The sequence below is a fragment of the Dreissena polymorpha genome, chromosome 13, assembly GCF_020536995.1.
Source record: "Dreissena polymorpha isolate Duluth1 chromosome 13, UMN_Dpol_1.0, whole genome shotgun sequence".
Taxonomy (NCBI): Eukaryota; Metazoa; Mollusca; class Bivalvia; order Myida; family Dreissenidae; genus Dreissena; species Dreissena polymorpha.
The window spans coordinates 330,132-357,493 of NC_068367.1; the positions used below are offsets into that span (position 1 = coordinate 330,132).

The following is a 27,362-nucleotide window of genomic DNA, read 5'->3' on the forward strand; positions in this document are numbered from 1 at the left end:
CTGAATGCAAATGTTGTTATCATATTTTGATTTAGTTTACTCAATTAGTTTTAATAATATCATCTTCAAACATGGTGACAATCTTTATGAGCATAATACTTTTTGCTCATGGTGAACTTTAGTGATCACTTTTTGTCAATTGTCTGTCTTCCGTTGTGCGTCATGAATATTTGCCTTGTTAACACTGTAGCGGCCACATTTATTGTCGGATCTTCATGAAACTTTGTCAGAAGATTTGTCCCAATGATATCTTGGACGAGTTCAACAATGGTTCAGGTCTGTTGAATAACATGGCCGCCAGGGGGGCATTTGTTGTTATTTTTTCTTGAAACTTGGTTAGAACATTTGTTCCATTGATATCTTGGGCTGCAAAAACAGGTCATTTCTTTTTATCTCAGGTGAGCGACTTTGGGCCTTTCAGGCCCTCTTGTTTAAATAATAATTATAAAACGTTCCCCTCTTCGTAGATCTTATTTTAACCCTCATTAAGTACTATAATTAATGTTTTCAAATCTGATTATTTTTAAGACGAATAATCCGCCCAATAGAACCATATCGTGATGAGCTTTGAATATAATGTTTATTTCGAAAATATATAGGCCGAGTTTGAATCTAGATAACCTGCATCCAAACACTCGGTAACAAGTTGTAATTGCAGAAAAACCGTATTACCATTCTACAAGCCGCACGTACGACTCAATCTTGGTGAAACTATTGTCAGATGATTTGTTTTGACAATATCTACACCGTTTTGATCCAAAAATTAGGCTACGTGACCCCTTTATATTCCCCCGGATCGAATGATCGGGGGTATATTGTCTTTGGCCTGTCTGTCTGTCATTGTATGTGTCTGTCAGTGTATGTGTGTGTCCCAAAACTGTAACCTTGGTCATAATTTTTGCAATATTGAAGATAGCAACTTGATATTTGGCATGCATGTGTATCTCATGCAGCTGCACATTTTGAGTGGTGAAAAGTCAAGGTCATCCTTCAAGGTCAAAGGTCAAATATATGGCTTCAAAGCGCAGTAGGGGGCATTGTGTTTCACAAACACAGCTCTTGTTTATTAATGTTTGTGTGTTTTTGTGTACGTGTGTTTTATGCCCCCGGATCGAATGATCGGGGTATATTGGTTTTGTCCTGTCTGTCTGTCATTCATTCTCCAAACTTTAACCTTGGTTAAATTTTTGCAGTAATGAATAACTTTTGCAATATTGAAGATAGCAACTTGATATTTGGCATGCATGTGTATCTCATGAAGCTGCACATTTTGAGTGGTGAAAGGTCAAGGTCATCATTCAAGGTCAAAGGTCAAATATATTGCTTCAAAGCGGCGTCCAAATTTTAACCTTGGTCATAACTTTTGCAATATTAAAGATAGCAACTTGATATTCGGCATGCATGTGTATCTCATGGAGCTGCACTTTTTGAGTGGTGAAAGATCAAGGTCATCCATCAAGTTTGTTCAAAGGTCAAATATATGGCTTCAAAGCGGCGCAATAGGGGGCATTGTGTTTCTGACAAGCACATCTCTTGTTTGTAAATTACATGTGTTATATGTCTCGCCGATTAATGCAGTTGGTACCTTGTCAATAAAAAATAGTGCCGCGAGGTGTAATAAGGTTTCCATCCATCTGTTGCAACTAATGGTTCAACATGCGTACATGTTATTAAATATAAGTAAACCGACAGAACGGCTTTTTTTCCTGTTCTTGTGAAGCGGGTTTGCCCCCCCCCCCCCCCCCCCCAATTATTTTGAGAAAAAATAATTCACGAACTGTTCAAGTTTGTGAAAAAACTTTCTTAAATTGTGAAAATTTGAGTCGTGAACTTCTTGAAATTGTGAAAATTTGAGACGCGAATTTCCAAAAATTGTGAAAAACGGCCATTCTCACAGAAGGAAAAAAAGTCCTGGACATTACTATTTGAAGTCACACTTATGAGTCTTGTCTTGATGGAACATGATAAGAATGTGAATATTGACGATATCACATATATAATTGATTTTTAGTCAAGTGGAGTCCAAAACTAGGTAACAAGGTAAAGACTTTGACATATCTTGTTCATTGAATTCACATTAGCCACTCAGAGTCTTTATCTTCCTGTTATAATCGGCACAATTAATTGAAAGTGATTTAGTTTCTGAATCATTTTATTATTCATGCCGACTAACTGTACGATCAAGATGAAACATTATATAAATGTGCTTTTGAGAAATATGTCTTTCAATGAACAAATAACGGTGTTACAGAAAAGAAGTCTATGTTTATTTAGAAGCATTTTTGTTGAAAGCATCTTTTGTCGCCGTTAATTGTTTTAATTCGTGAAAATCATTACAGTGGCATTCCCACACCCTTTCATGTCCTAAACCTACATGTAAGGTATATTGATTTAATGCAGAACATTACAAATCAACGAATCACCTAAGTTCAAAACAAACTAGCAGGTATTCTTATACACAACATTCTAACAAAGCAATACGATTTGTTATATGTAAACAAAATAAAATACTGTAAATGATTATTAATGCGTTTAAGCATACCGCATTAATGTTTCAAACATCTGTCCGACATATGGATATAAAATATATTCGATAATGATGAAATACGTACACGGCCGTTAATCACGCGCGCCACCTCTTTTTTGCGATGCATTAATAAATGAGCCAATGCAACTTCCGAGGTAGCGTTCAGGCCGGGATGTTTAGAAATTTCATGGACAATTTAACAGTGTGAATAGGTTTTATATGTTTTATTCAACATAATTCGCATTATTTTTAAAATCGGACAATGTAGTGCGATTCAGCGAAGATTGATTCGTCCAAAAATGTGTGTGTACATTCTCAAACCATTTAAATACGCGAGAACCTTTATAAGTTGTGGCATTGAGTTTTAAAAAGCATTTCGATGAGTTTTTCCTGTGTTACGCGAAAATGTCCACCCAATTAAATCGCTAACGTCATCAAACAATGGCGCACAACATACATTAGATGCTGCATGCAGACAAATATTGGCTTCTTGCCGACGTAGTAGATAATTTTGCATTTTTTAAAAAGAGATGAAGCCAATGCTTAGGAGGTTGCGCTAATGATAGGAGGTGGCGCCAATGCAGGATGTATCAATTAACAGTCGTATTGCAATGACATTATCACATGACGTAGATTTGATAGATAATGTTATTTGTTATATTAAATTTATTTTTCAACGTACATACTAAGGCCCAAATCTTTACAGAACATAAACACAAACTATAATAAATAAGATGAAGTTTTGTAAATATATAAGTGATCAACTCAATTAAGAAGTCACCAACAAGAATTTAACATATTGTACGATGTATACCGAAAATGTGTGAGACTTAATCAAGCCAATAACTTAATGTTCAACATTATCAAATAATTCATTGACATTAATAGTTGTATACAGTATGATAATTAACTACATAAGTATAAGATAATACTTCTTCTGGAAACTATGATTTGTGGCCGTTAATCCAAATGCTTAATTTACTAAAAGCCCAACGAATCTTAATAAGGCTCATTTATGTTGTTCTCCGACTATCAACTCCAAAAAATGAAGATAGCTCGGTATTTTTCCGTTTACATTTTTTATAATACATGTTAAATGTTGTTATCTTGCAAAGACGAACGTTTAAATCCATCAATACATTATTAAAAAAACTACTTGTTCTAATTAAAAACACACGCGACTCAAATGTGCTGAAGTAGTCAACTTACACAAAACTGTAAGTCCTGTAAACATAATAGAAATCATAACATAAAATATTTCACTTTAAAATAGCAATAAATATGAATTGGCGCCACCTCCTAATCTGAGCGCCACCTCCTTGGCATTGGCTCCATCTCTTTTTAAAAATGCAAATGTATCTATTAGGTCGGCTAGAAGCCGATGTTTTTGTGTACGCATTAACTTGTGAGGTTTAAGGCAATCGTTTTATGTAATGAGCGATTAAACTGGCAGGGAATCTTCTCGTCACACAGGCAAAAGACATCGATTTGCTTTTACGAATTCTACCATGCCACAACGTATTACGGTCCACACGTTTCCAAAAGGGTTGTGATTATATGTTTCTGTAAATTTTTATATGAATTTATAATCGCTGAATCGCACTACATAGGTCGATTTTTTTTAATATTGCGAAATGTGTTGAAAAAACATATTAAACCTAATCACCCTGTGAAATTATCCGTTAAATTTCGTAACATCCGGGCCTGAGCGCCACCTCGGAAGCTGGATTGGCTAATTTATTAAAGCATCTCAAAAAAGCGGTGGTGCGCGTGACGTAGTCGACGGCTCAGCCACTGAAAGATAAACTGAATTTCAATGAAGATACATGTATATTTTGTATTGCATATAGAACCTTATCATAAATACCTTACGTACAAGCCGCGCTATGTGAAAAGGGGGTTTAATACATGTGCGTGAAGTGTCGTCCCAGATAAACCTGTGCAGTCTGCACAGGCTAATCAGGGACAACTCTTTCCGCCTAAACTTGAATTTTTGCTAAGAAAAGACTTTCTTTTAACGAACAGTATCATAAAAGCGGAAAGTGTCCTCCCTGCTTAGCCTGTGCGGACTGCACGGGCTAATCAGGGACGACACTCTACGCACACGCATTAAACCTCTGTTCACTGAGCACGGCCCATATCTATGCCTGGAAGGATCCACCAACGTGGCAGCAACCAAATGAGCCTCGCTCTGGGAAAACTGGTTGTAAATGCACGAACGGCATATTAGGGTCGATACGTTCCGCTTTAACTGTATTTTCGCTTAGAAGGACTTTCTGTAAGCGCAAAATACCATACAAAGGCAAGTGTCGTCAATGATAAGCCAGGGCGCACAGCGCAGGCTGATATGGGACGATCCTTTTAATACATGCATTAAACCCCGTTTTCTTAAATCGATTCTCATTTCGTCCAGTTTCAATAACACTAGGATTCAAGTTAATATCGTTTTAATACACCGTATTTAATTTTCAAAGATAATGCCACTCAAATTGCAAAGATGTTTTGTATCACAGTTTCACCTGCATTGCCCCTATCATGTTTCAAAATGGATTGCGAAAAACGATTAGTTTCATCTGGTTTGCAAAACAAACTTAAACGCATATGAGATGGTTTATACGTTTCAATCCATTCAGTGTGTTGAAAACTATTTTGACCTCAAAAGCATTTATCAGCGCCTATATCGAATGTTTCCTCATAAATGAACAAAGAAGATAATAACAAGATTCGAGGATTCGTAATGCGGGTTTCGTCAAAAGAGCCATTAACCGAAGTGCAAAGGCATGCTGTTGCAGTTTATAGCTCATTTTGTAACTTGTACTTGTGACTCATGCCACGGATCTATCGTGGTAAGTTTTATTTAAACAGACGCGCTATTTTATGCACGGTGTTGGGGTATGTGGGGTTTTGATTTCGTGTTAAAGACCCGCTCGCTGCAGATTTGACTTGATGAAAATGATTTAACCCATTTAAGCCTAGTGGACTCTCCCATCCTTCTACGTTGGATCAATTTATTTCCAAAATTAGGGATGTCTAGTACATTTATTTCTATATTTAGAATATTTCTTACAGAAATTCCTTTAAGCAAAAAGCGGTGACCCTGATGAGACACCGCATCATGCAACGTCTCATGTGGGTCTACGCGATTTGCCATGGCATTTTTTCTAGACGCTAGGCATAAATGGGTAAAGACGAATTTCATTATCCGAATGAGCAGTGTGATGATTGTAGCGATAATAAAATAAGGTTGGCTATGTTGTTTCTTAAAATTAAATATACGCGTGAATTTTAAGTTTGTGAACGTTGTTGTTGTTTTTTATTTGTTGGCGATGTCGAAATTGATTATGTAATATTAAGAACTACGATGAAAATACACCGAGATATAGCATGTCTTGAATAATGATAATTATAATTAATCGGGGGAAAACCTTCTTACAAGTTTGAAAGTGATAAAGGAGATGATCACGTTGCTGTTGGTGCTAAAGACGCTGATGATGATGATTCCGGCAATGATGCTGACGTTGATGATGATGATGTTGATGATGATGATGGTGGTTGTGATGAAGATGAAGATGATGATGATGATGATGATGATGATGATGATGATGATGATGATGATGATGATGATGATGATGATGATGATGATGATGATGAAGAAGAAGATGATGATGATGATAAATGATAATGATGGAGATGATACTTTTCTATATACTAAAATGATAAAAGGCAGTATTATCTGGTCATCTCGATATTACTCGTCACCATAATGACTCAAACTATATGGGAACAATTGTTGTCTCTGCATACGTTTAAAAGCGTCAATGAATATTATATGAAGGGTTTTGTTAATTTTATGAGGCGCTGCTTTTTGGCGCTGCTACAAATTATTATACTGCTCACGTAATATCAGGATTTATCAACGGGGTTAAGTGCTTGGTTAAAAGTCATTTTCATCTTTAATTCGTTCTGACAGAGAATAAACCACTGAAAGTATCGCAACCGCACACCCCGAATACTCACTTTATCAAGAATACTTTTAAAATTTTGATTTCCGTAACATTTTGTTTTGTTAATTTTCATTTTTAGGAGATATCACTGCAGGATGTACTGCTCTCTACTTTTCAACTCAAACTCCATACGTTGCTACTTTTCAACTCAAACTCCATACGTTGCTAATAACTTGTATCAGATAAACAAGATAAGTGGGCTGTGGAAAGCATTACGACATTTACTGATTTCCTGCACGTCATGGCCTATTTACGTCAGTGCAATTTTAGCAAAGTTTAAACATCTTGAGGCTTTATATTTCTCTGAAAACATGTGCTTTTCTTACATGCTACCTGTAATCTCTTGTACGCATTTCGGAAGCCCTCAGCTGCCAAAATCGTTAGCGAAATATACGTATCAACGTTCAGGCTGTCGTTATAAATTCACATAATACCGATTAAAACACTGTCTGCGAGTCATAATTGGTCTCAACAATATAACATCATGTATACACAGGTATGAAAAGGGAGTACAAACGCTGTAGCAACGTGTGTTTTACTCTGAACAATGCAACTCATGATTGTGATATTGAACATCGTGATATTTTATTGTATGGGACATAAAAAATACATACACTGTACTTGTGCGATGCGCATGCGCATTTAATAATGTGTCCCATGTGATTATCGACTCTGAAAGATGATTGGCACATGCCATTCCAGTTTCACCATGTTTCAGTTGCTAAATTGAAATTGTGATTGTGTAAAAAAGAAGCGAAATGAGCAAATCATGATGTACTGTAAAAGCAGTTGGTAAATAACGTTATTACAGAAATGTTTGAGAAGTCCTATCAAGCTTGTATTGTTATTGTCTTCATTTAATTATTCACAGCCAAGATCAGCATGCAATATTTAGATCTTTATTTTTTCACTCTTCTTTGTATAAAGTAAATAACATAATAGCAACGTCAATTGATTGAATTTTTTTTTAATCCTCCAGCAAAGTATGCACGTCCTTTATGCAATTATTTATTGTTGGTCACGTTTTAGCTTGAAATTATAATAAAGAATTAAGAACCTATTTTCTAACCGTAATGCCTCGCTTTTCTCCAACCTGTGGTGGCTGTTGCAGACTTTGCACTTGCCTTGCAAAGAGAAGCATTTGTGATACATGTTTATATGTGTCTTGTTCTGAGAAAACTGGGCATAATGCATGTGCGTAAAGTGTCGTCCCAGATTAGCCTGTCCAGTCCGCACAGGCTAATCAGGGACGACACGTTCCGCTTTATGGTATTTTTAGTTTCAAGTATGTCCCTCCTTACCGAAAATCACGTTTAGGCGGAAAGTGTCGTCCCTGATTAGCTTGTGCGGACTGCACAGGCTAATCTGGGATGACACTAGGCATATGCATTAAGCCCCGTTTTCTCAGAACGCGTCTAATATATGTTTGTATACATCCCGTTGTGTGGTATTATTAGTGTATCCAATGACACGGACCTCACACTGCTGTGGGTGTATCCCATGACACGGACCTCACACTGCTGTTTTTAACGTATACCCTCATTAGTGAGTGATTCAAGGTGAAGTCTGTTCTCTCATCAACTGTCAACTAAGTCGGGTTGTGGTATCTTTGACGTAAGAGAAAATGCGTTAAATACGTAAAATAAATGAGGGTTAGGGATATGATGGCTAAGTGGAAAATGTGTATGTACTTAGTTAAAATGTATGCAAACGTGGTAGGATGCTAAGGGCGGCGATTTTTTTAAGTCCTAAAAAGTCGTTCATCTTCTATTAAAGCTACCGATCCGCATTAAGTGGGTATTAAAAAATGTTTATTACAAAACAAGTATTTTACCTTATTACCCCCGCTTTTTAATATTTTATTGATAACTTACGGCTTTTTTCTTTATTAAGTAAAATTGAACCGCACAACGTCTCAGTGTGTCTCTTTGGTAATAACGAGATCATACATTGATCGTCTGTTGAATTTAACTTCCATATCATCTAGGTATTTTTCGCATATTTGAACTAAGATACGCGGATAATAATAAGGCATCGCATATGAGAAACGACTTGCATTATTTTCAAAATACAATAGTGTTCAATATAATTATTTTTTTTGCAATTAACGTGAGTCCTTATATAAAAAAATCATTGAGAATAAAGACATTTTTTCTAGTGTATATAACCAACCATTTCTAAATATTCTTAACATAGTATCATTGCCTTCAGTTTCAGATACAACTGCTCCCCATTTAAGCCAGACCTAATAAAAGTTCGAAGCCATGGGTAAAAACAAGCCCAAGGCGCAGACTCAGAAGGTCAAGCAACAGAAGGCGTTCGTGGTGGGAACCATCAAGAAGGCGAAGACCAAGCCTATCTCTTCCAACCTGAAGAAGGTAAGTATCCTAACAAGAAAGCAAAGACCAAGCCTATCTCCTCCAACCTGAAGTAGGTACGTGTAAGTATCCTAATAAGAAAGCAAAAGCCAAGCCTATCTTGTCCTACCTGAAGTTGGTAAGTAGCTTAACAAGAAGGCAAAGACAAAGCCTGTCTCCTCCAACCTAAAGAAGGTAAGTAGCCTAACAGGAAGGCGAAGACCAATCCTATCTCCTCCAACCTTGAGAAGGAATGTAACCTAACAAGAAAGCAAATACCAAGCCTATCTCATCTAACCTGAAGTAGGTAAGTAGCCAAGCAAGAAGGCAAAGACAAAGCCTATCTCCTCTATTTTTAAGAAGGTAAGTAGCCTAACGAGAAGGCAAACACAAAGCCTATTTCATCCAATCTGAAGAAGGTAAATTGTCTAACAAGAAGACGAATACCAAGCCTATCTCCTCCAACCTCAAAAAGGTAAATTGTCTAACAAGAAGGCGAAGACCAAGCCTATCTCCTCCAACCTGAAGAAGGTAAGAAGTCTAGTAAGAAGGAAAATACGAAGCCTATCTCCTCACACCTGAAGAAGGTAAGTAGTCTAGTAAGAAGGCAAAGACCAATCCTATCTCCTCCAACATGAAGAATGTTATTAATCTAGTAAGAAGGCAAATACGAAGCCTATCTCCACCAACCTGAAGAAGGCAAGTAAGCTTACAAGAAGGCGATGACCACGCCTATTTCCTCCAACATGAAGAAGGTAAGTAACCTTACCAGAAGGCGAAGACCACACCTATCTCACCCAATCTGAAGAAGGTACGAAGCCTAACAAAAAAGAAAAGACCAAGCCTATATCCTTCAATCTGAAGAAGGTAGGTAACCTAACAAGAAAGCAAAGACCAAGCCTATCTCGTCCTACCTGAAGTAGATAAGTAGGCTAGCAAGAAGGCAAAGACAAAGCCTATCTTCTCCAACCTGAAGAAGGTAAGTAGCATAACAAGAAAGCAAAGATCAAACTTGTCTCCTCCAACGTGAAGAAGGTAAGTAGCCTAACAAGAAGGCAAAGACAATGCGAATCTCCTCACACCTGAACAAGGTAGGTAGCTTAACAAGAAAGCAAAGACCAAGCCTATCTCCTCACACCTGAACAAGGTAAGTAGCTTAACAAGAAAGGAAAGACCAAGCCTATCTCCTCACACCTGAACAAGGTAAGTAGCCGAACAAGAAAGCAAAGACCAAGCCTATATCGTCCTACCTGAAGAAGGTAAGTAACCTAATGAGAAGGCGGAGACCACACCTATCTCTTCCAACTTGAATAATGTATGTAGCCTAACAAGAAGGCGGAGACCAAACCTATCTCCTCCAGCCTATAGAAGGTAAGTAGCCTAACTAGAAGGCGAAGACCACACCTATCTCATCCAACCTGAATAATGTATGTAGCCTAACAAGAAAGCAAAGACCAACCTAAAGAAGGTACGTAGCCAACTCTTCCCGGAAGTTACGCCCTCGTGGAAAATTAGTGGACAGGGTGCGTATTCCGGAGATGGTCGATTTGTTACGTTTACTTACAGATTGCAGAGATGCAACTTGTTCCGAACATCGTTCAGGTCACGCAAAGAAATGTTTGTGATTTGTTCATACATTTAGAAGGACGATATGTATGTTTTGTCGATGATTGAATTCGAACTTGATTCCTCTTTTCGTTGTAAAAACAGTTATTTCCCTCATAAGAAAATATTACAAAATGTGCTTTCAACTTAATTTCCCGAATATAATGACTCTTCAGCAAGTTTAGACTTTACCGAAGAAAAAAACATTCTATTATATTTTTAAAGTAAATGATATTTTTGAGGTTGCAATCTCGTAATGCGGAATACAATTTCATCAATCGGAAGTAAGGCGGCCATATAATCATGATTTATTCGCATTCCTAAAATATTATATCTCCAGGGGATATTTTTGATAATGAAGTAGCGTATTATGTGCCTGTTGTTATTCGCAAGGTAAATGATACTCTTGCGTTCACTCAGGAATAATACAATAAAAGCGGAAAGTGTCGTCTCTGATGAGCCTGTGCAGACTGCACATGCTAATCTGGGACGACACTTTACGCGCATGCATTAAACTCCCGTTTTACAGAGCGCGGTCCAAATGTATAATTATTATTTGAATCAGTATTCAGGTTGCCGCGTAACACCTTTCCCCATGGCTTTGTATGAAATAAACCGTGGTTACTAATTGGCTTTCGTGTTCCTGTACTAATACATATTTACATTGAATTGATCACATTTTCAAACATGCTTTTTTTAAAAGCATCACATATTCACAAACACATTGGTAATAAGATAAACATTGGAGTTATACAATATACAAACTTTTCGAAGTTTCTCTAGCACAATTTACGAGTAAAAAACTATGTTTATTCTATATTACATTTAGTAAACGGATGACCAACCCTTAAAAGTGTATGCGTTCAATAACTTAACAATCATACAAGTGAATAATATATAATAAAACATTTCGTTCTGAATAGAGCTTCATCTGCGAAGGTTATCGTTCCGTTCGTTTGTCTTTTCAAACATGCTCAAACATATTATTTACGCAGTACTCGTAATTTTAGTACATGTAGTCTTTGCGCGGAATGTTCTTCTGTATGACATGTTTTGTCTGCCATCGATTCATTTAAATGATTTAAAAATGTATGTATAGTACGTTGTATGCAACCGGATCAAATTTTTTTATCCTGGAAATTGCATAGATACCAATCAACCAAGCTCCCAGTCGTTTACATTCTGATTGCAGCATTTCAGTAAATAAATACGACACTTTAAAATGGTTTATATACATCTCACGGTATTTAAATCCAGCGTTTAAAAAAGTTATTGTTGGTATTTTGAAACAAACTGCATGCATACCTTCCCAAATTTCCATGCCCGTACGTATTCCAGTTGAATCTGCAGTCGACGAGAGCCAAGACGGACAAGGTAGATGCCAGCTTTAAGGAGATCCGCCAACAGATCCAGGAGGCGGTCAGTGCGTCTACAGAAAAGCCCAAGGCTGTCGCTACGGTAACGTCCGCTTTTTTCTTAAACCTGACATATTCTTACTTCGTTAATTAGAATTAGTGCGGTGTTTAACAATAAAGCTGCGATGGAACATTTGACATAGTGAGCTTCCGAAAAAAACTCACGTATTATATACCTACTTAATTATCATCACATTTAAACTTAAAGGTACCCATCGTATATTTTGTTATTTTGTCCGTGCAATTTCTTCGAAAGCCTGAGTCTTTTGGTATAATATTGTGACCGTTCCCCGGGTAAAAGATTTCAAAAAGTCCGTTTTGCGTAAAAAAAGAATCTTACGAACGCTTGCTGAGTGAAGATTGAACAAGGCGGACATCATAAATATTACAGTTAGACAATTTTTTCTAGTGTGCTTAAAAATTAACTGTAATAATGTAAGTAGGAAGTCTGTTAAGTTTATGCGCAGTTAATTTTTGAGACGTCAATGTGCAAGTTAAAACCACTGCTGTGAAAGTATGCTATTAGTATAACCTTGTCGATGTATTGTAGGATTGTTTATTCTTTAACTGCATGTGAACGAAGTATACAATTATGTTAAACATATTTTTACTTATCGTTCGAATATCTGAAACCACAAAACTGACATTTTTTAGCAATGAAATTATTTATTATTGTTCCCCCTGTTTGTCAATGGCATAGTTGCTTCACTACAACTTTTATCAACGGACAAAAATTATTAAATAACAATTCCGTATCGCTGTAGGGCAAGTCAACAATAAATTCTTCATAACAGCTGAGCTGTGGGATGTTTATTTATTTAACTATATAAATGTACCTATGTTACGCACAAAATTGATCGTGTATAAAAGATGGCCTATCTAGAAAATTGGATATTAAAATATTGTATCAACACCATTTAAACTGTGTATCCCGTGTATGTTGTTTGAGGTGGTTTGCTCACGCCTTTGAACAATATTCGGTGACCATAGTTGTAAAATGTTTAGTTTCACAGAGTTACTGTTCATATGACAGTACGAGTTGCTCCCCTTAAGTCGAGTTTGTATTTTGTTTGTGTGTACAAATGAATGTTATGTTGGCAAGTTTTAATCTATGCACTAATTTATTGAGGTTGTGAATGAAATGTGGGTTTAATTATTACTCAATGTTCTAACATATTCCATGTGTGTTCCTTTCTCAATATCCGATTTTATTTCAGCAAGGGAAGTCATCACGAAAAGAAACAACCAAGGAACCCGTCGATATGGACACAGCTACCGAGAGTTTCTCCAAGTTATGACATACTGTTTTAATAGCGAGAATTTGATTATGTCGGTCAGTGCTCTTACCCACTGTGAAAAATCAATAATATAAATAATTTAAAAAATCAAATATATAAATTAATCGAGACTCTAATCGTATGTGCTTGCGAATTATGCGGATGAATGTCTGGAAACCGTCATAATTAACTGTATGGATATTTATTTGATTATTTCTGTAAAATATCATCTTTCACTGTCATCTTTTTGTAACGACGCTTTTGACTTAGCCATCATTCCACCAATATCGGAGCAAAGTAATGAGTAACATGTTGTTTGATGTTATGACTTTTACCGTTAATGAATATGCAAAGTTTCCATGTGAATGTTATCTGAACTCCTTGTAAATTCATGCGAAAATAAATGTATAAAGCGATGCTGGTTGAGTAACATTCATGCTTCGGATATTGGAAAATTTCGGAAGACATCATTCTTAACTTGGTAAAGTGCGTGCTCTCTTCCACTTGACACTTTTGCCTGCTTGCCCACTGTTAACTAATTGTTATAAATATGTTTTTTATTTGATTAATGATCCGCGCGCATAGCTCCAGATGACTGCATATGTAACGTTGTTAAATTTCCTTGATAAAGCAGTATTAACTTGCAACTGAATTACAAGGGTCTCACTATAAGTAGCATTGTTCAAAATGTTTAAATACAGTTTTAATACAACAATGCGAACTTGCTTGTTATACATGTAAAAATAAAAATACACAATTCAACCTAATTATTTATTATACATTTCTATACATTTTATTATTAAGAGTACATTATAAAAAATAACTTTGAAGTTTTATATAATATAAATGCAATGATAATGATTGCATAAAAATAAAAATACACAATTTAACATATATAAATTTCTATACATTTTGTTATAAAGACTAAAAATAACTTTCAAGTTTAATATAATATAAATGATAGCATACAAATACACAATTTAACATACATATTTCTATACATTTTATTATAAAGAGTACATAATGAAAAATAACTTTAATATAATATAAATGCAATGTTAAGGATAGCAAGAGTATGAAATATAAAAATAATAATAATTAAAACCAATGGATTTTCCCGATAATGCGCTTATGGATATATTGAGTATATTGAGCATGGGCATATAAATAACCTCGCACTCTTCATAAAACGATAAGTAGTAGTTGGCTGAGCTTGTAATACAATTTGCCTACCCCAAACGGATATTGTTGGTTCAGTCACAGCCAATACGGTAAGTTGTTCCAAAGGTCTCGCACGAACTAATATGTCCCTATAAAAATATATACTGATAATATATTTTCAATTAAAAGGGCAACAACTCCCGGAAAAACGCATTCGAATGGAACAGCTTGACACGGTGGGCTAAATTATTTCTCACAATAATGGTTGATAATTATACAGGGTTATTTAAGAAAAGCCAGTGTTTAAGCTCAGAAAAGCCGATGGTAAACTTACCTCTTTGATGTCTATGTTATACGTGACTTTTATTAATGAGCGTTATGACATCTTTCTAGGTCAATACAGTAGATGCAGAATTAAAACTAGTCCAACTTGTTGACGCTCTCAAATATTAAGCTACTTTTTATATAGGTAATATTTGGAGCGTCCAACGGCTGGACCATTCGATTAGTGTTGGAATGTTTTCCTTCTTTGTCTATATTGTTGCGCAAGGATTTTGTTCGCAACATTCAAGCCCCGATATAAGACACTTAATATCAACGGATTGCAATAATATTTACATACCTGTGTAGATAATTCATTTCTCGATAATGTTCCGTAAAAATTATGTAATGACACTTTGAATTTTGCACGCCTGAGCAATTTAAATCCAACCACTATTCAATTTTTCCATATCTCTCGATTCGCTCGCTGTGTAGATATATAGAGAATACATGGTTGGTGCCGAGATGGAGAAAGTTTATCTGGTGAGGCTTAGAAAAAGAAAATAGGGCGAGCTTTAGCGAGCCCTATTTTTCTTTTTCGGGCCGATCCGGATAAACTTTCTCCATCTTGGCACCAACCATGTATTCGATTTATCCTGCTTCATTTTAATTTGTGTCGTCAACGCATTTTATCAATGACAAATGATTAATCGACATAACAGAATAATTATTCGAGTCGGGTCTTCAACATGTACACAACATTCCTTTCGACCAAATAACTACCGATTGTGACACGTAAAAAATAGTTCCACATTAAACTGTTCTTTTTAATAATTTCCTATAGGAAATATATATAATATATAGAAGATATGAAAAATTAATTCAGAATATAATATGTTTATTTGCTAGAAATTGAAAAATAATCAACATCAAAACAAAAACTCATTTTTTGTTCAAGTTCAAGGTCGTTGACTACAACAAGTGTTTGTTAAAACGGATGAACAGTGAGTTGCAGTAACTTTTACACTTCACGTGAATTATTTCATGTAAACTGACAAATTGTGGATATCAACAGTTGCGCCTGCAAATAAGGATTGAACGCTTTGATTGATTCGTCCATCCATGTTTACGGAGACGTTTGAAGCTGCTGTCACGGTGGGAGTCCCAGAAGATGGCAGATTTGAGACGTGTACTGGACGAACATGTGGGTCAGTTGCTTCTGGGAGAAATGAAGCCTCCTGTTGTTGGAGATGCAGTGATTCTTGAACATCAGATGAGGTACAATTTTTTGTGATGGTCGTCATGTTTTCATTTTTCATCATTTTATTGTTGGTTTTATATAAAATTCTGAAATTTGGCGATGTTTTGTTTCTGACAGTGAAGAGAAATTCAGGACAGATTGCATGTTTTTATGTCCAGATATTTGAATAATGTCCGTCGGTGCTATACCATTGTCCCTCAGTTTTGAGACTAATGTCTTCCGTGTTGCATGGTTCGTAAGTTCCTTGTTTTTGTCAAGACCAGCCTCTTCGCACATAACTTTCAATAATTGTCCAAGTTTTTTTTCTCCTACTCTATTTTTTGTGAACCATTCGTCATCTTCATTGGTGGCAGGAATTGTTCTGGGGGCCAAATAAAACGGATTTTCAGGATTCAAAAATTCTTCAGGTCTTTTAATAGCATAAAGTTTGTACATGTTCACAGGGCATCTCTTTGGGTCGCTGGTCGCCCAAACTTTAGGCCTTACTTTCCGGATATCGGACACAATATCGCCTGTGCGAGTTTTTGTCTGCCTTTCATTAAGTTGAAGGTATTCAACCCCATTTGAATCTTTCTGAAGAGTTACATCACCCCATCTGTAAGTGAAAATTGTTCCTGATAAGTAAGGTAACCTTGTATAAATTTAGTTTAAAAAAGTATGACTAAACATTGAAAACCTATGAAAACCCAGACCAAACCAAACTTTGCATCTGTTTTCAGGTCGTATTTGTAGGTGTTCGCTTAATCAAAATGTTTAAAACTTTAAAAGTGATAAATTACTTAAAAAAATATTTAGTTTGTAACGGTTATGTTGGCTCTTGTTAGTTTTCTGTGTTTTATTACTTGCAATCATTTAAATTATGTTTATAATGGTTCAACTTCAGGGCTTTTCCCTGTTTTTGTGATGCGGCCTTGGCCCCCTCATTTTGTGAAAAAATGAGTTGCAAACTAATGACTATTGTGAAAAAATGAGTCGCGCACTTTCTAAAATTGTGAAAATTTGAGCCACAATCTTCTTGAAATTGTGAAAATTTTAGTCGCAAACTTCTTGAAATTGTGAAAATTTTAGTCGCGAATTTCCCAAAATTGTGAAATTTGACTCGCAATTTTCTCAAAATTGGGAAAATTTGCCATTCTCACAGAAGGAAAAAACCCCTGATCTCTTGTTATTATAATCATGTATTCACTGCAATTATTTTGCAATATTATGCAATAATAATAATATAATGTGTTTTGAAATCTATAATAGATCTAGGGAAACATACTTAAATAACTTTTTTAGCAGCGTTTAAATGTTACTGTTATAGATATTTTTTCCATTTTTTAATTCCCTTCTTAATGGAAAGTTTTATTTTATTAGAGGAATTGAATATTTTTTTATTTCGAATACATAAAATGGTAATAGTGAATTTTATTGAGACGCATCAAATGACAGATTTTGTCCGTGGGAGTTTGATTAATTTTATTCTTTATAATTGTTACTTATTAGATATCAGTGATTTTATTTGCCCTTTTGGAAAAAGTACCGGTACCGGCCCAATCAGGAAAATATCTGTTAAAAAAACCCTGAAATCGCAAAAAGAATTCATATTGGGAATTGGTGTTATTTAGTTTTGGCTGCCGCTACAAAAGACTTAAAGATTGTTAAATAAGTGTTTTCAAGTTGTCAATATTATATTGATTTAGGTTCAAGCCAAAGAGCTGCATAGGGAAACTATCAAAATGTTACATTTATATAAAAATAATAATAATTAATTGGGATTTTTTTACAGCATTAAAATTGGGATAATTGTGGGGGTTTTTTATGAAGAAAGTTCCATTTTCTGGTACTTTATAAAAGAAGGATAGCTTAATTGCTGGATATTGTGATCATGCTACATCTGATAGTTATTGCGTATATATTTAATACTTATTGCAAAGCCATTAAATTGTAAAATCGGTTCTGTAGTTCAATGGAGAACAACCTGTCTTCATTTAGATAGGGATATCTGAGTTCAAGTCTTAGCAGAAAGTTTACACTTTACTTTGCAATAAGACAGTTCAATATAATATTTGATAAATAAGTGTCTGTTTTTGGGATAATTACCTCAAATTATAATTCTCTGTAGTTCCTCGTAATCCAATTGAAACACAATTGTTCAACCACAATGTGTTTAATAAAGCCTTTGGCGATGTACCGCCCAGGATTCCACGGTCATAGAGTATATCGATTTCTTCGTCACTTATTGGATCTGTGGCATTTGGTTTGTTTCCCTTTCCCATTTTTTTTTAGAGTTCTTTGTTTTGCCTTTAAAGCATCCCTTGTCAGCTGAAAGTGATTGGTGTTGGTTTCTTGCATTATTTGCACAGTATATGTGTTGCGTTTGAGTTTCCGGTCGATGCTTGAGATCATGTTTCTTATTGTGCTTGGTTCATATTTCGAACCATCACATTTTCTAACTGAAAGAACATAATTTGCCAAGTATTCGTCCAACATATCGGGGCCTATTTCATGTATTTCCCTTTTTTCTTGTTTTGTCAATAAGAATCTTTTGAACTTGTTTACATCAATCATTGTTTTCTTTAGAGTGTTGACATATTTGTTGTTTTACTTCATCATTTGTTAGTTGTTTAAAACAGTCCTTTACATTGAGGGTTGAGGGCTTGTTAACTGGAGAGGTATTTATCTGATCAATTTCGGAGGGCTCGTGGCAGTCAAAGTCATTAAAATCAATGCCATACATTGTTTGAAAATCAGAAAGACTTATTTCAGTGACATTTGTTTTCAAGTTTTCATCATTGTTACGACCTACATTTTCAATGTTCACCATGCCTGTAGAGTTTTCCTTATTGATTTCATCCTTCATGTTATTATCAACATCTTGTTCCTCATTTTTGACAGTTGCATCTTTATTTTCTTCACTTTCAGCCATTAAATCTTCCCAAATTACATCAAAATACATTTGATCAATATAGTCCGACATTTTTCCATTCAAATATAGTGTTATTTTATTTTATTTAAATTTTAATGATATTTCTTTGGAAAAAAAAATGCAGACGACTGAAATAGTATATTTTGTGTATTAGTGGAGTGTAACCTTTCTATTTAAAGAAACGCCGTATATTGAAGGTTATGTGTAAATAAATTTAAAGGCAAAATTGATTACTTCATTGCCATATGTTTGCTAAAATTTTACGCATTTATTACTTTTAAGATCATTTTGTTTTTACAAAACTATTTGCAAGAACCTTCGCATGTACATCTTGTAAAAGGTCAAAAGCTATAACGTTTTAATCGGCGCGTAGGAATACGTTATACGGTTAGATCGTGGTCACGTGAGGTACTGCCGGAGATCAACTAGTTTATCCGACCCTGCTTTATTCGGTCAATGTTTGCAACAGAGGCAGGATAAAACAACATCTGCTCCGATGGAAATGATCTGTTTAGACTACCTCAGTCTAGAACGCTGAAAGGGTGGATTTGAGCACATTCTTGTGATTACGGACCATTTTACGAGATATGCACAGGCATATCCTACTACCAATCAAACAGCCAAGACAACTGCGCGTGTATTGTTTGATAAATTCATATTGCATTATGGATTTCCGAAACGCATGCATCCACAGCGATAGGGGAGCTAACTTCATGTCAAATTTAATATCGGAACTGTGTAATTTAGGAGGAATTAACCAATCACGCACCACACCATATCATTCAATGGGAACCGGTGTGGTTGAAAGGTTTAACCAAACACTCTTGAAGATGTTAGGTACGTTGGAAGAAGACAAAAAGAGTAATTGGAAAGATTATGTGGGACCAATGGTACACGCGTACTATGCCACTATACATGACAGTACCGGCTATTCACCATATTTCCTCATGTTCGGTCGTCATCCCAGACTCGCCATTGACGCTCTCTTGGGTCGCCATTGCGACGATCTAAATGCCAGATATGCAAATGAATATACGAGTAAATTACGTCAACGTCTTTCAACTTCATATCAGAAGGCCAAAAATTGCTGTAAAACGGCAGAAATAAACAAGCGGAAATATGATTTGAAGGTACGCGCAGCAAAACTAGTTCCTGGCGACTTAGTTTTAGTACGAAATGTTACGTTGCGTTGAAAACTGAAGATTGCCGATCGATGGGAAAATGAACCTTATATTGTAGTTTGCCAGCCCAATGTTGACATCCCAGTCTATGACATCAAGAAAGATAACCCACGAGCGAGCCAAATCCGTCGATTACATCGAAATCTAATCTAGGTGTACAGAACAAAAATGTACCGGAAAAAAGAGGCTAGTGCAACCGGAACTACTCTGAAATACGTTATCCCACAGAGGAGACGGAATATTTCCCTGGCCGACGACGACGGTAGATCCGACACAACACCAATATTACGCAGATCAACGCGGATACGCCGCACACCAAAACGGTTCACTAGTGATGAGTTTACAGGAACTAAACTTGTTAAGTCAGTTACCGGAAGTGACTGACTTTAGTGATATTTTAACGTGCAAAGACAGTGATCGATGTGTTCCACATTGAAAACATTTTTTTATCAACTTACATGTGTGAATTATCATATATTATTCTGAAATTTATATGTGATACATGAACAATGTACATAGATGTAACGCAATATTTATTATTCAATGGTGTCGAATCATTGTGCTTAAATGTTTGTTTTATATATTAATACGTTGTAAATAAAATGAAATGTAAATAAAATGATGAAATCGGCATACTTAACGCGTATGTCTTGTCATTGTTGTTTATCTATACAATTTAACACTACCGTTGAATCCACTTAAACTCATTTAAATGTCGAGACAACATTTTTCGAATAGGGGGGATTATGTCATAGGGAGAGAATTTAATAATCTTGTATCGTCAAAATGCCACATATTTATTTTATGCTTTCCGGTGGTTTATAGAGAAATTTCAGTGAATTAAAACTGATAATTTCACTGTTTCAAACAATGAAAATTATCAGTGAAAATTATCGATAATTTTCACTGTTTATGTTAAATGACGTCATTTTTGTTGACGAAATGACGTCATTTTCCCAACGAAATTCTTTAGTAAAACTCTTAAACAATATATATAAACTGTGAAATAAAGCATAAAATTAAAAGAAAATTTGTTGGGTTCGGTGGATTATCGATTTTAATTCACTCATGGTCATATAAAATATATATTTTCACTCGTGGCTGCGCCACTCGTGAAAATAGTATTTTCTATGATCACTCGTGAATTAAAATCGATAATCCACCGAATCCAACAAATATCCTCTATATGTAGTTAGTTAGTAGTTAGTTATTGTAGTTAGTTAGTCATTGATAAATAGTTAGGTGTAGCCTATCATTATACCAACACCGGTTTATGCACGGGATACCTAATCCGTGAAGCCACTTTCAAATACGTCAGGTTTACACTGACGATCGGACGCCTTTTTCGTGCGAACGTTGTTTGCAGGAATAAATATATATATAAATAAATAAATAAATAAATAAATATATATATATATATATATATATATATATATATATATATATATATATATATATATATATATATATATATCTGCAGGTAAACTCTATTAAAATTGTTATACAGTCTTTATAATTATTATGATGATTATTATCTTTATGATTATTATTATTATTATTATTGATCTGAAACAATTAACGAATCATATCGTTTGTATTCTTTGTATTATTTAACGGCTTATCTATTTTACCATTTTATCCTGTAATTATGTTTATAATGTTATATTTAGATTTGAGCCTTGGTGCAGATCATAATAGATCACAATTATATCATCAGTCTGCACACAATATAGTCAACGTAACCAACAAGTTTGTTGCTTGTCACTAACCCAAGAAGGGCTGACTAGGCCGGCGACATGTCAGTCATACTTTCTTATACATATTTTAATAAAGTTTTTTTTTTGATTTTCAAAGGTTGCTTTCTTTCTTCATCAAACATCATACATTTCGGAAATCTATAGCTTTAAACATTGGTGCGAATTTCACACCAATCTTTAAAACGTTAGACTTCAGAAAGGTGATGAATTACTTGTGATATTCCTTAAATTTATATCACGCAATAAATTTGTTTTAGCATTAAAAATATTCACCTCATAAAGTGCCAAATTAAAAAAAGAAACCAGAATGGGAGACCCTTCCTGCACCCTCCCAAATTGGCCCCCACCGGTAAAAATATCCCGCGTACGGCCCTGCAATTCATATACGACACTAATGCCAAGAAGAATGTTTTATCACATATGTGTGACCATACGGTTGCAACATCCAGCCTTTAAGAGTAAGAAATGAAACGCCTTGTTCTACATAGATCTACCAACATATGAGTGTTAAATGTCGCTATTGTGTAAATAATATGGTGTCCACCTAGCAAATAGTAGGTCGAAGGTTCGATCCCCACTGCAGGAGCGTTTTTTAGGTCTCAAGTAAAGACATCAAGTACTGGTTCTACACAGGAAATGGACTCGAGAGCGTTTCAATAAGCCTTATAATTTCGATGCAATCGAGCTAAAAAAAAGCATACACTAACTTTATTTGATTATGCATGCGGCAACATGCATAAATTAGTTTTGATTTCCAGATAAATGGTTTTGACTCATTAACTGCTACATTGGATGTGCACATTTGACTCAAATTATCAGACTAGCTAGTAATTCGATACTCTGACGTTCATAAATTTAATGAGACTATAGTTAAAATTAAAAAGTTTTGAATAAAATGTACATCAATGGAGTACCTCTCTATTCATGCTTTCTAGTCAGCAATTACTGTTCTGTAGTGTTTGCACATTTTCATTAAAGTGAGCACTATGTGTGTGCGAGAGTGCGAATACCACTAGAGGCGATCGTGATCGATTGAATTGTATACATTACTTCCTTAGGACTTCATCGATATTTATTATAATTGATATTAGATAAATTTATGCCAAGAGAGAGAGAGAAGAATATGCATTGTTTTATTGTCTATAAATAGGGAACGTCGACATACACCTTAAAGGGCCATGGAAATCATGATGTTTACATGATGTCGGGTCCTAGCGACCCCATAACGTGTTCCGAACTTCTTCGTTCGGTTTGGAATCAGTTCAAATCTAAGTAAACTTCACAACGCCACTTTAGGACACTACCGATAGGTTTTAGTGTTATGTTCATTTTAGAGGCGCCATGCGAAAATGAATCTTAAGCCATATGCGATCAATGTAGCTCTATTAGCTCAGTGTTTGTCTAGGAGCTACACTGTCCGCCATAGAGTCAAACAATATTCAATGGTCTCATTAGAGGACAGTGTACCTCCTAATGAGAACACGAAACCTTGCGTGACTTTATAGCGGACAGCGAAGTTCCTGACCAGACTGCGGGACCGCGCTGGCTGGTCTGGGGCTATGCTGGCCGCAATGACATAAGACGCATTTTCGCATGACGCGGCTGAATAACACGAACACAAGAAACACGAGTATATAAACATATCGAAGAAATCCATCACCGCCCAGCAGCAAATGATGCCGTTGCTTATATTTTCGGCTTCTTATTAAATTACTGATTCATAATGAAGGCAACGTTAGCGAATTTTTAATTTACAACAATATACTTATAAAAAGAAAATATTATGTGAGTGTTGGATAAAAATGAAGTTTATCATGCGAGGCTACGAACCATGGTATCATCGATAGATGAAGCATTCTGTATCACAAGGGGTAATTGACTGATCGGAGATGTGTGTACAAGGCGATAAGAAAAGATTGCCAGGATCATATATAACTGAGAGGTCGTGAACGATTACATTATTCACGGTACAGGTAATAATAATGATTAAGTAATCAGTCTCAAATCAAATATCGACCATGGTCTTCGAAAAATAGCATGTTTGAGAATAAAAACATCTTTGTCGTGTCGATGTATATTTTGGACGAAAATAAGATCAGTATAATTTCAACGCCGACAAGCTTACTAAAAAAATTCTTTGCTTATTATAATTGTGAATTATCGTGGTTCAGGATACATGGCTATGTTATGTAAGAATAGTAGTTTTTGATATGTCGTGCTATAATTAGAAGTCATTTATGACAATTTTTTAACCTTGTTGGATAAATCAATGAGCGATTTGATTTATAAAAACAATATTATACAAATATGATATGTTCATAACATTGATGGAACGTATCTGATTTTTTAGCATAAGTCAAAATATTAAACTGTATTCACATGTGGAATTATTTTAAATTGAAGATTTGCCAACACATTATCATATGTTATATATTTGACATACGATATAGTAGCATGCAAAATCCACATAAATTTAAATCCAATAACAATTAATCCTTACATTAACAATCATGCTTAAATCATTAATCATACAATCTGTTGAAATACTAGTATATATAGTTTATTAAAATATACAAATAATAAATTCTCTTTGAACGTTTACTGGAACATAATTTTAGATAAAGATTAATTGCATATACACTACATAACAACAATGTACGCACATTATCAAATGTGATTCCAAAGCATTGCGACTTTTTAAAGGCCCATCGACGATCCGTAATTATTACCGATTTGTAAATATTTTTGCATATTTTATTTATCAAGGTTATCAAAAAACTATACTGGTTAGCGACCTATTATTCGCCCGTACCTATTATTCGCCCACCCCCTTAAAACCAGTAAATGAAATGCTTTATCACGATTTCCTTTGTCACATATTTACAGACGCTTGTTTCATTGAAGTTTACAGCAGCAATTCGTTAAAATGCTAGTGTTATAAATATACAATTGCGATGTTCACAAATTTCGTCGCAATGTAATGTGACCTCCTAGCGGGGGATATTAATAACACGCGCATGCTCAGAAGAACTCCCTTACTGAAACCCGACCTATGTGCTTGGTTTTGCCGTTCGTCTTCTGCAATAGAGCAAGTCTTAATTATGCGTCTAACAAGCACCTATTTTACCAGAATTTAATGTGTTAAACACGCACATATTATTTTAATTATAGTTTTTTAACAATAAAACTCGACACAATTTGATGTTTACATATATCTGAATTGCTTGCAAAATGTACCTTGTAAACATTTCAAAAGAAGTAAAAAAAATACTATTTAACACTGTAAATCCACTGTTTGGATTTTCTCCCTTGAAAAAGGAAAGTTTTGTTTTGATCAAAGATCTATAAATAAACATGGTTATTTATAGATCTTTGTTGCACTGATATTGGAAAACAAGTTATATGTCTATTTAACACAAGCAGAAGATGACATATTGCACCATCAAATTAATGTAATTACATCATTTTAATGTTTCATTTAAACTATTATTTCTTTCCAAATACTCATTTTATATAAATGTTCGGTAAATACTTATGTACAGTGGAAAATTACCTCCCTTTAATGAACCCATATACGGCCCTCGTACATACGCATGCGCCTTTCAAACATTTTTTGTTTACATTCGCTTGTAGATAACACACCAATTATTATTAATTTAGAATGTTATTAAATCAAACCCTTAAATTTCGATCAAGACATAGTCGCTGACCAGTTCCAAGTACAGTGTTAGACGTCTTTTCAGTTTGTTTGAACTCGTAACGGTGTGAATTTTGCAAACACAGACTGTGTAGGAATTAAATATCATTATGCAATAAAAGAGCAACTGGATTTAAAGAAAACCTTGTTTTTATTAGGTGGGCGAATAATTGGTACAGTTCCAATCTTTTTTGTAGGTAAATATAGGGGTGTTTTAAAGTGACAGTTCTCAATTACATTTGTAAAATTTTCATAAAAAAGTAATACTAGAATTGATGTTAGTTGTTAAACATTATTTCTGCCAAGTTTGAGTAAAATCGATCGCATAAAACACTTGTAAGGCGGTAAAAAGCTCCATTTCCGGGCGAAAATGGGTCGCTTACCAGTATACAGTACGTCTAGCGCGATTTCTGCATTCTTCTACGCATCACTGTGATTCAGCCCAGCGCGGGAGATTACTATCTCACCCCGATACACCGTGGAACACGGAATATCGCGGTGGCGAATTGCGGTGTCTAGTCCTGATAAGAACTCGCGCGCGAGCGTTATCGGGATATCGATCTCACGGTGTGTTATTTATAGGGTTAATTGGTAAATAAAGAAACTCTAATTAGACATTCACATAAACTAATTACAAATTAACAGATCTTTTATAATAAATAAAGTTAATATGATATGACTCTTTATGGGAGTCGACAGACTAAAAGGTGCCGCGTTAATTGAAATATAAAACAATGTTGTTATTGTAATGCACACCAATTGATATCAAAGAAACAAGATGCCTAAATAAATCATGTAAACAAATGATATTGCCACTACAATGTTACATAAAACAAACGTGTTAAAGATTGTGTCTTGGATTATTACTTTGCTCACGGACTCTAGTCAATATACGCTCCGTGCTGTGCTACATTGTAAATACATTTAAAACCGCTTCTTAGTAAATATTAAGAACTTTACTGGAATTTGTTAAGTGTTAAGTGTGGAGTATAGGAACCATGTCCGGAAAACATTAACTAAGGCCGTTACTCATTACTTAGTTAAGTACGAGTGTGATAGCGGGGATTTATTAGGACAGACAACGAGGAACCTGTAAGTACATTTCACGTTATAACGTACCGGTAACGTACCGGTAATGTTTATGGTATGTTTTCGTTGATTATGATGAGAACAGTTTTTTATAAAATGTTATCCAAAATGATTTAAACTCGCCACTAAGTCACGGCCGCAAAAAAGTTTACTAATTATACAGATCACCAATATTAAAGGAGAAATGCCGTTTATAACGAAAAATGCTAATTTATAAAATAATAGAAACACTGTTCATCTGCATTCTTTTAAGAGTAATACAACTCAGCATTAATTAGGTATTGAATGTGATTTGACATGCTATTAGAAAGTGACGCGTGATAATTTATCTGAATAACGGTGTCACACATGTGCAGTCATGTGGTGGCACGGACATACCGATAAACGCTTTTAATACACACTTTGGGCATCGCCTGCCATTGAGCGAATGCGTTCGGGCCTCTATCGCAGATTTTTGTTTCAAGACCATTACCTTGCTTAAATTGATTATCCTTAATTAACGAGGTAAATCATCACATATGTTTTAGTGTTTTTTTTTTAATTTCTGTAAATATATTACGAACATTTAATAAAGACATTTAAAAGTTTGGGAAATGAAGAGAACATAATTGAACATAAGAAGAACATAATTAAGTTTTTTTAGGCGCATGATTTTCATGTTGAACATTTATATCGAACATTCTTAGATTTTATTAAGACAATTTAAGAAATAATAAAATCAATTTAGTTAATATTGAAAACAACACAAACAAAGTTTATTTCATACTATAGACTTTGATATTACCTGAAAAATGTAAATTAAATCAAAAAATGTTTGTCATGTCCTAACGTCTTAAACAGATTTGCCAATAAATAGCTC

General features: G+C 34.9%; 1 protein-coding gene across 7 annotated transcripts in view; it reads left to right on the forward strand.

Moving 5' to 3' along the window:
- Positions 1-27,362, forward strand: part of LOC127855302 (ribosomal biogenesis factor-like) — a 166,447-nt gene that overhangs the window by 69,761 nt on the left and 69,324 nt on the right. For 2 of the 7 annotated variants that reach the window (XM_052390758.1, XM_052390757.1), the window contains exon 2: positions 8,743-8,909. In XM_052390758.1, the coding sequence (XP_052246718.1) occupies positions 8,796-8,909 (114 nt within the window). In that variant the 5' untranslated portion in view covers positions 8,743-8,795. Of the gene's footprint in view, positions 1-5,256; positions 5,374-8,742; positions 8,910-11,831; positions 11,952-13,125; positions 13,602-27,362 lie in introns of those variants that run through there. The other 5 variants (XM_052390762.1, XM_052390761.1, XM_052390763.1 and 2 more) reach the window with 4 other exon arrangements.